General features: G+C 41.8%; 1 protein-coding gene across 3 annotated transcripts in view; it reads right to left on the bottom strand.

Annotated features, from left to right (window-relative positions):
- The window catches only part of slc2a9l2 (solute carrier family 2 member 9, like 2), a 118,980-nt gene that overhangs the window by 49,353 nt on the left and 51,582 nt on the right, over positions 1-18,045 (bottom strand). For all 3 annotated transcript variants that reach the window (XM_030418794.1, XM_030418796.1, XM_030418795.1), the window contains exons 9-11: positions 13,907-14,017; positions 3,824-3,925; positions 3,418-3,493 (exon numbers count right to left, since the gene is read on the bottom strand). In XM_030418794.1, the coding sequence (XP_030274654.1) occupies positions 3,418-3,493; positions 3,824-3,925; positions 13,907-14,017 (289 nt within the window). The remainder of the gene's footprint in view (positions 1-3,417; positions 3,494-3,823; positions 3,926-13,906; positions 14,018-18,045) is intronic.

The following is an 18,045-nucleotide window of genomic DNA, read 5'->3' as shown; positions in this document are numbered from 1 at the left end:
TAAAGCCTTGGTTGCTTTTTGGCGAGAGTTTCGCTTTAACTTGATCGAACACCTGATTCATTAAGTGTGAAGCTCCTCAACTTTCGATAACAATCGGGCCAAAGTATATAATCCATGAATGCATAATATATGGGGGTAGACTATACACAGTAAACCAGCCACCGCAATGCAAATGTACAGCAGAAATAGAATATACCACTGACTGTTAAGTGTGTCATACACTACTGTAAACGATGCATCCATGCAGATGTGGCAAAAGTACATACTTTCTTTACTCGAGTAAAAGTACAGATAATGTGTAAAGAATGACTGGTAAAAGCAGAAATACTGATGCAACTTCCTCAATTACTCAAGTAAAAGTAATAAAGTACAGTCTCTAAAAAGTACTCGAAGTATAAAAATAAAAAGTATTCCTGTGTAGGACAGTTTGATGTCATGTCAGTGCTCATACAGTGCTCAATTAATTTAAAGACTATCAAACTTAAAGGTAAAGTCCGTAGGATTTCTCTGAGCTGTTGCTAGTTGATTGTTGAGACTCATTCCCAGGATGTTAAACACAGACCTTCGGGATTGGTAAAGCATCGTAAGTAATCGCTAATTCCCCTCAAATGCATTGAAACTTAAGTAACAAACCTGTTTTAAAAAAAAAGGTACAAAGTATAAAGTACAGATGTTTGTGTTAAAATGTATGGAATTCGATTTGTGCCAAAAGAAACAAACAAAATGTCTTAAATGTCAAACAAAAACAGGAATTTGAGAGAACATAAAACTCATTTTAAAAATAAAACTAAGAACTTGCAATCAAATAATTTGTCAAATAGTGTAAAATATTGGTCTTTTACTCTTCTAATAATGCATTATTTTGTTTACGGTTCCCTCTGCTGGTCTCTCTCCGCTCAGACTTTTGCGCTGTCTCTGCAGCTCTTTCTCGTTTGCGCTCCCTGACTTTTTGTTTGCAGTTTTGGCACAAACCTCTCGGGTGGGCGGGACTTTTCAGCAGAGCGTCCCCATTGGCTAATTAGTTGTTGACTGACACAGCTCAGTACCTATGTGTAGATAGCTAGTGCGCTAAATGACCCCGGCTTTAAAACGGAGAGAAGAAGAGATGACGAGGACGACAACGACACTGAAGAACAATATATGTATGTCATAACTACTTACATTTCACTTGTTTTTCTTGTTGTGGGTTGTTACTGTTGGTCTTCATTGTCGTCGTCATCTTCTTCTTCTCTCCGTTTTAAAGCTGGGGTCGTTTAGCGTGCTAGCTACCTACACACAGGTACTGAGCTGTGTCAGTCAAAATCTACCTAGCCAATGGGGACGCTCTGCTGAAAAGTCCCGCCCACCCGAGAGGTTTGTGCCAAAACTGCAAACAAAAAGTCAGGGAGCGCAAACGAGAAAGAGCTGCAGAGAGAGCGCAAAGCTGAGAGTCAGCGCAAAAGTCTGAGCGGAGAGAGACCAGCAGAGGGAACCGTAAACAAAATAATGCATTATTAGGAGAGTAAAAGACCAATATTTTACACTATTTGACAAATTATTTGATTGCAAGTTCTAAGTTTTATTTTTGAAATGAGTTTTATGTTCTCTCAAATTCCTGTTTTTTTTTTACATTTAAGAACTTTTGTTTGTTTCTTTTGGCACAAATCTAATTCCATAAAAATGTAGTGAGTAAAAGTAAAAAGTGGTCTGAAAAATAAATGATTAAGGTAAATACAGATACCTGAAAAATCTACTTTCACTAAAAGGAGTAACAAATGTGTTGTTACTTTCCACCACTACATCCATATACCGTATCTGTACGCAGTACGTGATTTTAAGTGGGGGTTCAAAGCCCCTTGTTATTCTATACTTCACCCCCCTGGTACCAGAAAGAGTACAGGGGCAGAGGGGTTACTTAGTTGAATATCTAGTCTGTCTGACTCATTATGATACTTTCTCAAACTGAGATTTGTGCCTGTTAAATCCCGTAGCTGCCCGCACACTAATGTAATGCTGTTTCTTTTCAGACTGGAGTTTATATCATTATACGCGCTGCTATTGGATTTACCACCCGCAACAGGCTCATACTGCAGCTTCATGACGTGAATTGCATCTTTTCGGTCACAAAACAAAATCCCATGCAGTCCCCAATAATGAGAGGACCCAGATGGACCAGCTTCTGCACCAAAGAAAGTCCCTGTCTTTTGCACTTTTGCAAATCAGAATAAGTGGTGGCAAGGCATTGACTTCACTGAATATATTTGAAAGTGTGCGATTCGTTTGCATTTGGAAAGTTAAATTGCCTCTAAACACTTAGAGGCAAACACTTACAGGTCATTGGTTGTTTGCAGAGATCCCGATCACAACATGACTAATCCCGCACAATATTTACTTTTTTGGTTATCTCGCTCTCGCAGTTTGCAGTTAAACACAAAGATGGTCGTTTCACACGAAGATAAGCAGGTAGATGAAAATGCGTAGGCGCAGTACGACAACACATTTCAGACTGCTTTACAAGAGAAGTGCTCAGGGTCAGATTTTACAAACACACTGCGGCGAGTCCTTTTAATTAATCAGAGCAAAAAGCAAAAACCTCCCCATTTCTCTTTCACACAGCCACATAATCGTTGTGTTTTCGTCAAACTTTGAAATATCTGGGCCACTGTTTCCATGGTGAAATGACTCGAGAGGAATCGTGGCTCCTCCTTGTTCATCCACTCGAAAGCTCAAAGCACTGCCGGGGTCAACCCTCTTTTGAATTTTCTTCTCCCCTCCCAGGCATTCACCATTTCTAAGAAGTGAGGGGCTTCATTTGTTTGAATAGGCCATAAATCATTAGCTGTGCAAAGGAAATACCATGAAAGGAGCTCTCCTCTGCCGATGATTACACAAGTACACCTGAGCAAGGCACTGAACGATGAACGGCTACAGCTGAGGGGCTTTTCTATTAGTCCATGCCTCAGTTTTTTCCCACACTTGCTGCAACTGTTCTCATATCATGCTGATGCGCTGAGGCACTTTGCTGGATTAATGCTCCCTGGAGACATTATTATTCAGGAGCGATCTATATGTGTGGTGACAGCAATAGCCTCACCTTGGAACTCAAAGTCAACCTCCCACCAAGACCAACTGTGCACACTCACACTGTCCCCTGTGCATGTGCGGTGTCATTCTATATATGTACTGTATGGCTCCCATTTAGTATGCTAATATATGACAGCACCTTCAACTGTGATCCTAATAGCCGACGCTCCAGAGGAATAGAGTTAGGTCACTCAGTTATTAAACAACTGTTTGAGCAAATATGGATTCAGAAGTCTGGTCATTCCGTCTCTTTTCAAGTGCAGTTTCAAGTGAGTGGAGCACTCGGGGAAATCAAGACAGACAAAGAAGAACAAAGAGAGAATCTCAGCTGGTTATGTAGGTCAATAGTTTTACCTGGCCCAGAGCAAAAGGAGGCAATCACAGCCAGTATACAGATGTAGCTGAGGTAGGGCATCCATGACACACTGTCCTGCAATAAGAGAGATGATAATGTAGCGACCAGAATCATAATGTAAATTACAGCTCAGTCCTGAGCAGCAAATATGTTGGGAAAATGAATGATTTTCTTTTTTCCTTGAAGCAGCAAACATTGGCAAATACATTCAGGAAAATGTAATCCCTGCGTTACATACACGCAGGAAGAAATATATAACATATATGGATGGCAACTAGGAAAGTATAGTATTTTTGTTCACAGTATATGTGGGCTGCAGTACTGAGCACCTCTGTGCTTTCAGACACCCTTCCACTGACATTATGTGTAGAATGAGGTCAGTCAAGAGGAGGAAGGGTGGCTTACCTGGAAATTGAGGAACACTGTGAGTAGGCTGAAGAACACGGCCATGGCGGAGAAACCAAATATGAGGAGGGGCTTCCTCCCGATTCGCTCTATCACTAAGCCCTGGGGAGTGGAGAAAAAGAACAGGATCATATAAGAAACATGTGATTATTAACCTGTTTTTTTGCCATGCCAGTTTCGTAGCTCTATGGATGACGATGTCAATCTGTTGAGTGGTCAATACCCCCCCCCCCCCCCCCCCTCCCCACTCTGGTCCATGCGTCAACAAGTATTACATAGATTGACAGGACATATCTAGACAGATATTCACGGTCCCCAGAGGATGAATCATTCTGTCTTTGGAGATTTTGTTCCATCTAGTGCCACCATCAGGTTAAAATTTACTTTATGACCCAATACCTGACATAACTAATTCATGCTAGGGCTGAGTAGGAGGTTCAGAATAAGTTGACCATCGTCCAGGGAACTTTAGTACTTTATTCTTCAAGCACAGTTTAATTTCTCCAACATCAAAGAATTCATGTACAGAGGACCACACATGGACAGTTGCATCAATACTGCCACGAGAAGATGAAAAGGGTGAATGAGTGGGCGCGGAGTCTTTATATAGGGCGTGCTCACTTAAACAAGGTGTGACCAGAAGGGGAGGAAAAAGCCAATGAGTGATGAGGAAAGGAGAGTAAAGGAAGTGAGGTAGAGGAAGTAAGATAGGTGAGGAAAGAGTGAAGAAAAAATAGATGAAAAAGGAATCTTGAAAACAGTTAGCATGCTAACACGCAAAACTAAGATAGTGAACATGACAAACATTATGTCCACTTAATATCAGCACGAGTGACGTATGCTGAAGTTAGCATTGACCTGAAATCACTGGTTTGCCTGAGTGCAGCCTCAAATAGGTAACCCGTACTAGCAAACATTCCTAATAGATTACTTTGTGGCATGAAACTACCTCTTCTTTTTGACCAACGACCGTAGTGCCGCTGGACAGGTGGAAGTACCCTAGAGGGAGGCGACTGCCCCCATGTTCAAGGAAACGATGTAAAAGTGCCTATAGGGTGACCTTCCAGTGGACAAAACGTGGTGAACATACCTACTATAAATGTATCAGGACTTTCTGCACGCTGGTGCGCGACCACATACTGCTAGTGCCCTTTTATTTGGCCCCTGCGCTTCAAACATCCCCAGTTCGCCACCACAGTTGTAAGATCCTTCCTCTATTACATATTTGTTTCTGTGTCCGATAAATCTTTAAACTCATTCAGCTTTCACTCAAACTGGACTTCCCGGATCATATTTCAATGTCTCACCATCACAGACCCTCATGGTGACTGTTTTCAGTCTGAATGCCCGCTTTATAGCTTTATAACAGCAGTTGTTTTTTTTCACATAGCAGATGAAAAATGTGTGAACAATATGTCGCCATCTATTTGAGACTTTGTTTTTCTCAGCTTCCTCGATCATACTGTGTGTGCCATATGGTCACAGTAGTGAACAAGACGTCTAGCACACAAAAATGAAAAAATAACTTGAAGGAAACGATTTGCTGAAGGAAGCAGCAGCAAAAGTTGGCGGAGACGCCCTCTGCATAATACATGATATGGCACCTACACTTATTTTGTCATACACAATAATACTGCACCGGGCTCATCAATAATTCCACAGGCACTTCTCACCCCCGGTGTCATGGATCTAGAGTGGGACACGAGATGGAGGCCGGACCCATTCACAGCCAGCTTCAAGCCAAGACTTAGCCCGAAGCAAAGTCTTCCCCCCACTGCTGCAGGACTTCCCTCATCGTGGCCTCAGAGCATTAAAACATTCATGCTACTACCCTCAACTTGCCTGACCAGTGGGATTTCATGAAACATGAGATTGTGGTAAAAGGTCAGTGGTATTTATACAGTAGGTGTCCCTGCACAGGATTAAGACATTTCGACTGCTCCAGGGTTTACTGTGGCTATTATTTGCTTATTTTGACCGGCTTCCCATCGGCAGCAGGTTGTGCTACAGAGCCTATCCGCTTTAGATTTGGATTGCCTTCACAAGCATTCGAATTGACTGTGTGTATGTGTGCGTGCGTGCATGCGTGTGTGTGAGCGTGAATGTGTGTGGATCTCTGCACGTCCCACTAGTCCCTGAAGGCACTGGCCATTTCTCTCCCAGACACTACCCACGCTGCAGCCCCGCACAGACAGATGCACACACACATACACACACAAGCCACCAGTAAAGCCGCAGCTCGTTAAGGTCTCTGTAGGTGAAAGAGACTGAATATTTATGAACACGTGTGTGTGTGTGTGTGTGTGTGTGTGAGAGAGCCTGTATATATGTATGTAGAGACTGGGGACAGAAATGAAGTGTCTGTTGAGGAAAGTATATGCACTCACTAATAAGAAATGAGACCTGAGAGACAGAAATAGACTGTGTGTGTCTGTGTGTGTGTGTGTGCACGTGTGTGTGTTTGTGTGTTATTAAGTGAACCCTTGATTAATTGATTGCTGTTCAGTCCTCTCATGTACATGCCATCTGTTGATTCCCTGTCATTATCATACACTTTAGCAATATTACCCGAGAGGGTGTGCTTTAACGTCATTTGAGCACAACAGTGATGCGGTCAGGACGCAAGCAGCACTGAAGTGCTCAAATGACGTTAAAGCACACCCTTGAGGGTAATATTGCGATTATACAACTAATACCAACAAAAATAAAATGTATAATCAAAATATATAAATGTTGATGGACAATTTGCTCTCAAATTTTAAAGGTTTTTGTGAGTGTGTGTTGCGTTTCCATGGAAACACATGGGGTCAGTCAAAATCAGTCACGTCAGTAGACTCACATGTGTAATGGAACGTAGTTTACCACTACAGCAAATAATCCAACCCTTATTATTACACGGCTCTTCTTAATGCTGTAGAATGCTCCACTCACTTGAATTAGCCTTCCCAACGTTCGGCGGTCAATTATTTTCGTATAACAGACCGCTGCTAAGCATATTTGACCGTCGTCAAGGAAAGCGGCCTTTTTACCTCTGATTCACGTATTTCGTAGCACTCCGCGCTCTAAAATCTTTGTTCCGCAAGTAGTCCGGTCACTTTTCACCCCAGCGTCTTCGGTCGCTAAGCGACGTCAGCTGATCTGTAGTCTACTTCATATCAGAAAAACGTACTCCTAGGGCACTAGTATGGATGAGTTTCACATTAACTTTAATATTCTTGGAAAATACGGTGATTTCAACTCTTGGCAAAAGGCTGAGTTGTCGTCACCGGTCAAGAAAAGAAAAAGAGAGGAAAGCAGCGAAGAGGGAGAAGCGAAACAGCGTCGGTTTGGCGAACTATATTTCTCTCCTGAAAAACACTATGAACGGTGACAAATAAATTGTAAAAAGACACACAAAACAAATAATAGCCGGGGCGTTTATTTGTTTCAATCACTTAACAGAACTCTTTATTTGGGACCAGGTGGCAATTTGGGACAGGCGTTTATTTCCTCCCTCTCAAAAATCCGGGATGAAAATGTCACAAACTTCTCCAGCTTCTCTGTGAATTCTCTGGCATCCTGCTGGGCAACAGTCGTCTTCTGCAAGTGAAGTTGGTGCGGCGGAGGAAACGATTTATCCAACCAGCACTCACAGATAACTCCTCATCTCTGCTGTCACTCACGGTGGCGTACATTTGTTTCGCCATCGCCCTGATCATTTTGCGGGCCACTCTCTCGTGGCGTGCCCGTTTGCTGATAACTAATTCCCGCATGTTTATCTCAGGCTCCTCACTAGCCTTCTTCCTCCCTCCAGCAGGCAGCCTGGCCCTGTTGCTGTCCTCCTCGGACAGCTCCGTTTTTTTTTTATCGCCAATCTCTCACTCTCTTGGGGTCGACAGAGAAATGTCTAGCGGCTGCTTCTCCCGACTTTTCCTCTGCATATTTTACGGCAGAAAGATGGGAATTTCAAGCCGTACTTTTTTTTTTTTTTTGCTCCAGCTCTGACAGTTACTATGTTGCCATGGAGATGGATACACTATTGCCACAGACTTGGCGGAGTAATATTTTGAGTAATGAGTCAGGCGTGCTGTCATGCTGATTTGAGCTCGGTCTAAATGTCTTGTTGACCAATCAGATTGCTTGGTCGGAACTACTTGTTGTATAATTGCCACTATACACTTGAAAAGTGTGTTTCAAGCAGCCATTGTTTCATGACAATATGTCCAGACAGAGTGCTTGCAACACTGTTACCGGAATAAATGCTGGCAATGTACGTTACTGCAAACCACAGATATGTTGAAAACTAAGGCTTCTTTAGGTTTAAATTCAAATGTTATCTTTAAGACAAAAAAAACACATGGTTAGGGTATGAAAACAATCATGTTTTGGCTTAAAATACCACAAACAGAGATGTCCTGAGGTCTCCAGTAACACAAATATCCAGTGGTTTCGAGTTAACAAATGTTGAAACGCAGTCTAAAACAGCGCTCACTGGCTTGCTAGCCTTTCCACCTGTAACTCCACCACAATCTCCTCCTTTACAGACATGAAAGTCATAGACATGTGAGTTTCCAGTAGCCAACAAGAACATAATGTAAACACTGTTGTTTCTTGACACTCTGTGGATAATCTTAGTTCACTTATTGTTTCTTACATAATGCCCCTTTAATGACTTGCAATCCTATAAACTACCAATGGAACTTGAATAACTGACCGATCTCGCACGACCCGATATTCCACTTCTTGGCAGGCTCGACAGAGGTCAGACTGGTGACTTCACCCTGAAGGTTGGCAGGGCTAATGTCTGGACATTATTCATCACATCACTAAGCAGATGAGCCATTACAGACGACTGGCTACGGCTTAAGGCACCACTGGCACTTCACATGCAGTCTCTGCGCTATGCCTGGTAAAAAAAAACCCTTGGGAGAGCCTCTGAATGAGGAAATCTGTCGCATAAAGACACACTAACAATAACGCTTTGACTGAATAATCAGCACACAAATAACCTTGTAGGACAAAGACATGAAAGGAGAATACTGATATGTTCACCTCATCTATCTATCTGTAGGATCACTGGGATTTAAAAAGCTTCTCCATCAGGTCAGTTTTTGTATTCTGTGTTAATTTGTTTTTGTTTAGACTTTAATTTGCCTTTCTGGGCTACAGAGTGTGACGACACAGCCCGATGTGTGTGATTTAATGTGGGATGGCACACACTTCACAGTTCCCGCGTGTTAGCAAGCCGGATAGTGACAAGTGTGTCGCAGTGAAAGGGCGACGGCTCAGTGGGGCACTGGAGAAGAGGGCACGGGCTCAGCAGATAGCATTTTGCATTAAGTAATCACACATACTGACACTTTTCTTCTTTCATAACTTGTTTCCCAATGGCTTTATCACTGCTGAGTTAAGATCAGAAATAACAAAGGAGGGTATAAAAGAGAACAAACACTTTAAACAGAGCTTCATAAATACGCAGAATAAACAAGTCTTTGGTTGATGCCTAATGATGCATTCAGACTTAATGAGATGCTCAGTTCAAAGGCAGCACGAGCGCATACAAAGCCAATTGAAAGACATGAACAGATGCGAGGGGACATGAATGCATAGAGTTTGACTCCGGGCAGTGTGAATTGCAGGGAAGATGCTTGACTCGTAAACATCTTAGCACCAAGAAAAAAAACACAGTTATCCCAAGTTGTATGACGTCCCTCCATGAACGCATAGACATGGGAGCATGAAAGGAGAGGGCCTGAAGCAAAAATTTAAAAAAAGAAAGGAGTTAATGCTTTTTTTAAGTCGTGACATATCTATAGTGACGAAAGAACAGTCTACTACGTTTTGTCCACTGGAAGGGCACCATATCATGTTTTATATCATGTTTTATCTATAAGGGGCCTGTTTTTTTTTTTTCAAGATGGGGGCACCAGAGGGGCGATCGCCCCCCCCTGCACCCCTCTGCATCCACCAGTGATGCCGACACATTCATTCTAAAACCTCGGCACTTCTGCGGTGAAAGGCCAAACCCTTGTCATAAGTCCATCACAAGGGGGATTACAGGCAGCATTTTACAGGCAACATTCTTGGGTCCAGCAGATACGACAAAAAGAAATTCTGCCACACAGTATTTTTACAGTCCGGTTATGCAAAACTACAAGAATTAATCTTGAAGATGTGTGAGGTATCGCCTTTCCTCACTGTTGACGAGTGTCAGGTAGGGTAGGCCACCTGGATGAATGATATATTTAATCTGTGACCTTCTCTATCCACTGGTTTTCACAATGCTGAAAAACACAGTATTTCAATAAAAAGGCTGGACAGACTCATCCGTCTATACCATGTCTCTTCAACATCCACTTATTTTATTCAGAGTCATCTATCAATGCCGTGTTAGACCGACAGTTTCACCTCATTTGCAACATACCATATACATGACCCACAACCACAAGCTGATGTCCTTGTACTGAATGTGCAAAAAATTGCCACAAGCAACTACTAAAATTCCCTTAATAAGCTGCTGGAGACAGAAGGTGTTATATTAGCGTTGGAGGAGAGAACACATTTAGTCGTCCTGGTCAGAGGACAACCGTTCAAGGATGTTCCACTCCAGGGACATGATTATTGAATCAAAGCGTAAAATTTTGACCAATTAACACATGAAGCCATTGCAAAGATGTGTTAAGGACGTAATAGCCCGTGTATCTCAGTCAAATATTCTGTTTAATGCTCTGTGATCATGGTGCAGAGTGACAGATCTGGATGGCATGATGAATGAATAAAGTCATCTCTCATCTCAATCTTAAATATTCACTTTAATCCTTCTTTTTGCATGCAAAGAAAGGAAAGTTTCTTATTATAATCTAAATCAATTTGAATCACATTGAAATACATCAGAATGTGGGACTGTCATGCAGAAATCAGCAATTACAATATGGCGTTAGCTTGCTAGTTAGTTAGTAGGGGTGGGAATCTCTTGGCACCTCACGATTCGATTCGATTCCGATTCCGATTCCAAGGTCAACGATTCGATTCTAAATCGATTCTCGATGCATCTCGATGCAGCAAGTTTTTTATGTACATTTCCATGCACGATTTAAAATAAATAAATAAATAAAATCTGAGTTTGCTAATCACTTCCTACTTTTTTCTCACTGTGTGACTACTTGGTACTTTCAAAGCAAAGTATTTGTAATGATCCATACTTAATTTACTTCCAATATATTTAATTAATAAAACAAATGAAAGAAATGTGGCAAATCAACTGGAAGTTTATATTTGCTAGCAAACATCCAGCTTTGCAAAGAACCAAAAGGAAAAGAAAAGTGTTCCTGTAGCAGCATACATGTAGTACATTAAAACAGCTGCAGCTGGTCACCGTCGATACAGGTGTTTGTATCACAGGTTGATCTGGACGTCTCACAGCTGACTGACCTCACGCTGAGTTCGGGCTGGATTTCAACACACTATGCGGGCTGTTTGACAGTGTACAGTTTTCACATCGACTTTGATTCAGCTTAATAACGATGTATGCGGCTGGTCACCGTCGATACAGGTGTTTGTATCACAGGTTGATCTGGACGTCTCACAGCTGACTGACCTCACGCTGAGTTCGGGCTGGATTTCACCACACTATGCGGGCTGTTTGACAGTGTACAGTTTTCACATCGACTTTGATTCAGCTTAATAACGATGTATGCGGCTGGGAACGATGGCTTTAAGTAACCATTTGAACGCACAGCGGGATGACAGAAATACCCGATAGTTAGTTACAGGTGTCGCAAGTTAACCTGGACGCTGCGCACTCAACGCCACAGCTAACAGCTATCAGCTATCAGCCAACAGCCAACAGCTAACAGCTATCAGCCACGCTGCTCTCGAGCCGCTCGGCGTGAACAAATGCCTCAGACGTTCCACCCATGAGTTGTTTGTGAGTACAGACATTCACGACACATCCCATGTTTTTTGTTGTGCGCACGCCGTCAACTGTCCGGAGTGCTGCACTTTCGCACTTCTGAGTTCCGCCTCTTGTGTTCCGTCAACATTACGTTGTCAATTAACATGTAGAAAATCGATTTTTGACATTTGTGAATCGATTCAGAATCATCCACGTCCGAATCGCGATTCATCTAAGAATCGATTATTTTTCCCACCCCTATTAGTTAGCTACCCAGACATCAGCAAACCAGTAGTGATTGTTTTATGCTTGTTGTAAAGATAAGGACTGTAATACACTGAAACAACAGAGTTCTCATAAACCCTCGGTTCAAACTCTGCCTCTAATAAAACCTCAGTTTGGAGGGTTGTGTCACCCTGAACATTTCACCCTAACCCTCTATCCCATCATTGGGATACCCTAAGCCTACACATGAATAAGCAAAGCGGGTTTGGGATTGGGCCAGAGTCATCAAAACATATTCATATTGCTAGCACCAGTCCAAGGGACCTCAGGACTAGCATGGAGAGGCGGCTAAACATGCCATCTGATACACGACACACAACAATAATAGATCGGTGGGAAGTCACCAGTTACAACAATGGAACAACAATGGAAATCTGTATATGTAAACGTATATATTAGGTCAAATAAATCGACTGATAAAACCTTTTATATAAAAATAAATTGGACTGCATAGTTCAATCAGTTACTTACTTAATGATATATACATGTACAACAATCCATAAGCAACAGTCTCCTTCTCTCTTGCTTGGGTACTCCTGGGTACCTTGCCTGGGTACTGCCAAAACTCATTAACACTGGACTGCAGATGTGAAAAGACATGTAATCTATCCTCAGTATTTATAGCTATAGTATTCATTGCTTGCAGTGGACCTGCTTGTGCATACACTGAGCTTTTTATTGCACAGTGTTTTACCCCTTGTTGATCTGGAGTATGAAAATGACATATGCACATGTGTGAGAAAACACATGATGTGTTCTGTTTGTGTGCTGGCAGCTCTGTGTTGTGTGAAGGCATCACTAATGGAACCAGAGCTGCAGCTGAGTGCCCCCTGTGGTGTATTCAACTTGTCATGTAAAGACGCACATATCACAGGATTTTGGAGGATTAAACCTCTTCTTTGAAATGTTTGCCACCTAAATGAAAAAAGTCACAATTTACAGCCAGGGGGAGACTTTGATTTGAATATCATAAATATTTGACGCTCCTGAAACCACAAATCAAATTAATCTTTCTCATCGGATGTCAAGGTTCCCGTGATGGTGAACATGAGGCTCATACAAATCAGTAGGAATGAAATATCAACACAGGTTGCTTCCCTTAAGAAAAGATGTCAAAAACTGTGTTTTGCTGCTGCCTTGTATGTGTTCGCTTTTTCTCTGGCTGTGGATGAGCTACGCACACCCTTCTCACTATTATGAGGTAAATGAATTAATCTAATTTGTCTTAATTCAATCTTTCAGCTCTATAACTGCTGGACATGGTAGTTTTATTGTGAATGCCAGTCTAATTATTATTCCATCCATCCATCCATTGTCAAACGCTTATCCAAAGTCGGGTCGCGAGGGCAGCAGCTTCGGCAGCGAGCCCCAGACTTCCCTTTCCCCGGCCACGTCTAATTATTATTATTATTTGCAATTTAAAAAAGGTGGTGTTCATCAAAGGCAGTTGGGGCTGAGTTGGCTGTGGAGGATGGGGGGAAAACGGCAGGGCAGGAGAGAAAACCGATATCTGATGGGTACATGCTGGTGTTTGAAGTCAGTCACCTCGCAGCCAAGTCGCTCAGTGGGTTTCTCCTCCCTGCTGCAGATCAAAGATCAGCTTCAATCAAATTGTGCTGAGAGGAATCACAGAAATAGATCGCAGCCCTCACAGGGCATATACACACTCAATTAATGAAGAGACATGAGTGTGCCTTTCTTACTGGATTTGGCACTGCGACTACATCTTGTCTGAAACGTAACACTTTGTTCATTTATCCTGATGCACGGGTGTGTTTTCTCAAATGGTTTAAATATTTTACCAAAGAGTGCCACGACCTGGATTACTTAGAGTTAAACAAAACAAATGAAAACGAGTGTTTATATCAAAAGCAGCTTTATGCTCAGAATCAGACAGCTGTGAAGTCATAAAGTTCAATACTCACCGAGGCGATGGCAGCCAAAGTCTCGATGGCCCCGGTGCTCAGTGTGATGTAGGGGATGATGTTCTTGGCAAAGCCTGCTTCCAGAAGGATCCCATTCGTGTAGTACCAGATCTATGGAAAAAGAAATTAATTTCATATTTAATAATTAGCACCTCATCTATAAGCCAGTATCAGGCCCAATAGTGGTCAAAGCCAGTTTGTAGGTCTTATGGTATTGTACTTTTTGTAACTTCCTGGAAAATCATTTAAACTATTTGCTGGTGTGGCCTCTGCTGCCCTCGGGCTGCTCTGACTTGACCAGCTCTGGACAAACAACTTTACTTGTTGCTAATGTAACAGCTGACAAAAGTACTGATAACCAGCAGTTTCACAGTGACCAGGATTATCTGTGGCGTCAAAGATGGAGGTCAGTTACAGTTCAGGTACAGGTGATTTATGGAGTTTCCTGGTTGACAGATACCGGAAGCTTTGTCGCCAAAGTAAGCTCTCATAGCTGCTGAATGTAACACTAACTGCTGTAAACTGGGTAAGCCACCCTCGGTGAATCAGCCAGAGAAAAAAACACATCGTTACTGTGTTCCCTTAGATTCCACGCTGTTGGCCGCTGCCTGTTTTTACATGCCAAAGCAAATAGCACTCGATTAGCCATTTCATCTGGACTTTCTGGAATATAAACGTGATTATATTCATGTTTGTGTGACATTTTAAACAGTTTTCGGGCTGAATTCTGGTGACCAACTAACTTAATGTCACAACAAGGTATAACATCATGTTTGCACAAGGTGCTTTAAGCCATCATTGTCCCTCTCACAGGTATAGAATAACTAAACACAAATGAGTGTGTGAGTGGGATTGAGCTGAGCAAAGGAATGTCATGAGGCGCTTTGGATAGGAGACGCTTTGTTGCTCCTGATGAGCACCTTGAATGGCTGCCTCTACCATAAATAAATGCTATATGGAGTTGCATTTCTACTGTGCTTTTCCAGTCCACTGACCACTCAAAGTGCTGTACAACACTTGTCACATTCAACCATTCTCACACGATCTAACTAGATGACCCACTCTACTTCCTGAGCCACATCCGCCCAGAAGTGTGTTAAATGTGTGTGAATGTGATAAGTGTTGTCAGTCCATTTACCACCCATTTACTTCTGTTTCAATCAATCAGAAGCCTCGAGTTTATTTCTTGTGTTTCCCTGGGTTCACAGTTCCACAACACTTAACCGGACTAACACCACCACTAACGTTTCTAAAAACATGAATAAAGACCTCTTTGAATTTAACATGCCCTGCAGCTGACAATCTGCTTGCATCAAATGTTTTTTTTCTCCATATTCTCTTCTATAACCTGGCTCGCACTTCATCTTCTCCAGTGATCCCTTTGACAGGGAACGAGGAGAATACAAACCATGCAGGCAATTGTCAGAAATTGTGACCTTTTTTTTTTTTTCTTTTACAAGCCGAAACACTGGAGCTGTGACTGGTGGCAGGAATGTATCTCAGCTGTCAACTGAAGCATCAGCACTCCGATCCCCAGCAGCACAATGAGCCTTTGTGAGATCACCATGTCATCCTCAGACTAAAATCTTTACAGGATTATTTGACAGGTCTAATGGAGATGGTGAAGTGGAATGAAATCAAATAAAGACTTTCAGTGCGAGCTAAATTACGTCCCTGCCTTCTTGGGATGAAAATTTATGCAAATCAAGTCCTGTACATATCTATGATAATTCAGATCAGCTTTGTGATTCCTAGCTTTGCATTATATTACCGAAAAGTCAATCGACCCATCAAATATGGACATTTCAGCGCGGATGTCACGTTTGATGATATTCTCGTAAACTGAATTTGAGGAAAGCTAACATTTAATTGTATTTCATGTATTGCACACAATTCAGGAATATTAGTCTTAACATTATCGTTTTTGATCACATCCCTAGAAGAGCCTCAAAGGATAACTCCACCTGAAAATGAGACTCCAGTCAATACTTACCCCCATCCCCATCAAAATGAGGTTGAGGTTTCATAAAAAAAAAAAAAAAAATCTGGAGCTTCCACAACAAAACAGCATAGCAGCATTGTCCTAAACAAATGAGATATCTGGGGACTTGTTTTAAAACCTTAAGAATAAAAACAACAGAAAATTAACGTGAAATGGCTCCAAACATTTTGTTCGCCATAATCCAAGGCCCTAAACCCCAAGATCCTTAACTAATTTGAAAAGACTTTATTTACACACTTTACACACTCACCGTAGCTGCTAAGCTAAAAGCGTTAGCGCACAACCTGTCTGAAGTGCGTGCATGAGCTTGGCTAAGTGTTGAGGGAGTAAATGTGTCTTTTCAAACTCAAATTTAGATTCTCAGAACGTCTGCAGACTTAGATTGCACAGGACGAGCTTTAAGGAGCCATTTTGTGTTTTAAAACATGTCATCATCTACTTAAGTGGTTCAGAAGAATGCTACAACGTTGCTCGGCTGCGAAGCTCCAGAAATGTTTGGTGGACTATGAAACTTCATCCGACTTCCCATCGGCCGGGTGAGTGAGGAGATAATTCAAACATTTTCATTTTCGGTTGAACATATCCTTAAATAGACACATGGAATTTTCAAACCGCATATTCTTTTTCAATATAACATGAGCTTACTTCTCTTCTCAACATTGATTTAAAAACAGTGTCAGTATTTTAGTTTACAGTGAAAATATTTTTTGTTGTTAGATAGTTTTTGGTTGTTGGAATTTAAGTAAATTTTGTCAATCTAAAGTAAATTTGTCTCTGCTCACAGTTGTCTTTTTATCTTAAGTGGTTGATGGCAGAAATAAGCAGAAGTGTTGCAGCATGCAGGATATCTAGACCCAGACGGTCTAGGTTCCATAATTGCACAGCCATTACCACTGCAGAACAGCAGAAGATGGTTAGACATCTTTTCCTATCAGTAAAGTGTACAGGACAGAGTGAGTCACAGTGACTTGTTCATGCCCACTGGTTCTCATGCCTTAAGAGAAGCTGATCCTGGTGACTGCATGAGTAGATGTTATTGTTTGAGTAATATTTCACCACTGTAACGTTCTTTTTTAAACATCTACAACAGATAAAACAGATGCAGGTAAAAAAAAAAAATACTTACTTCTTGTTAATTTTTACAACAAAGCCATGAAAATAACTTAATTATCTTCTTTGAAAAAGAGATCACAAATACGAGATCACACCTCGAGGGTTGCAAAGTGTTTCTACACCTGCTCCACTGATTTTTCTTCTTATTTGTCACTCATAGGAACTGATATGTGTGACAGCATGCCATAGCATTTCCTCAGTTAATGGTGCAATATGTAAAAAAAAAAAAAAAAAAAAAAAAGTCCACCTATTGTATTTATTCTTGAAACAAATAGGGGACAGCATTTCCCCAGAGTAACTGCTAACTGCTGCCAGCCGTAACTCCTGTTAGCTAGTTAGCTCAGTTAGCTTTGCAGCTAGCAGCTGGTAGCACAGGGGGCGTGTTGGAATACTGGAGAAATGCATTACCTATACATAAATGTCTTCATCATATCTGCTCAACAACAAGAAAAAAAAATGTCTGTGTCTTTATTAGGGGTGGGAAAAATTTCCGGATCTTCGATGCATCGCGATTCTCTCTAGAATGATTATGTCTCGATGCAGATAAGTTAATAATCGGAATGTTAAAACTGAAATTAGTTTGCCCGCTGCAACATTCAGTTCGCCTGCTGCAGAGTGCTACAGAAAGCTCCTGCTGATTCTCTGCTGTACACGCATGCGCACCGAACACACATGTACGAGTTGTTTATGTTTGAGTGGCAACAAAATGGCTGCAATGGCTAGCACCAAGCATATAAGACCAGCACCGACTTCTTTGAAAGCTACTGTATACCAGCATTTTGAGCTCCATGAAATCGAGGGGAGTATTGACAAGACCTACAGAGTTTGTAAGGTGTGTGGAACTCAACTTAAATACTTTGGCAACACAACTGAAAAACCACCTTGTGCGATACGATACAACCCAGAGTTGAGAGAAAAGCAGTGACCTGTTGCAGATGCCAGCCAGAGGACGATCGAGCAGGCGGTGGCACTGCTTCAACTGAACTCTGAGAGAGCGAAGCGGATTACCAAATCCATTGCAAGT

Source organism: Sparus aurata, chromosome 6 (assembly GCF_900880675.1).
Source record: "Sparus aurata chromosome 6, fSpaAur1.1, whole genome shotgun sequence".
Taxonomy (NCBI): Eukaryota; Metazoa; Chordata; class Actinopteri; order Spariformes; family Sparidae; genus Sparus; species Sparus aurata.
The sequence above is the reverse complement of the archived record's forward strand: the minus strand, read 5'-3'. Positions and strand labels throughout refer to the sequence as shown.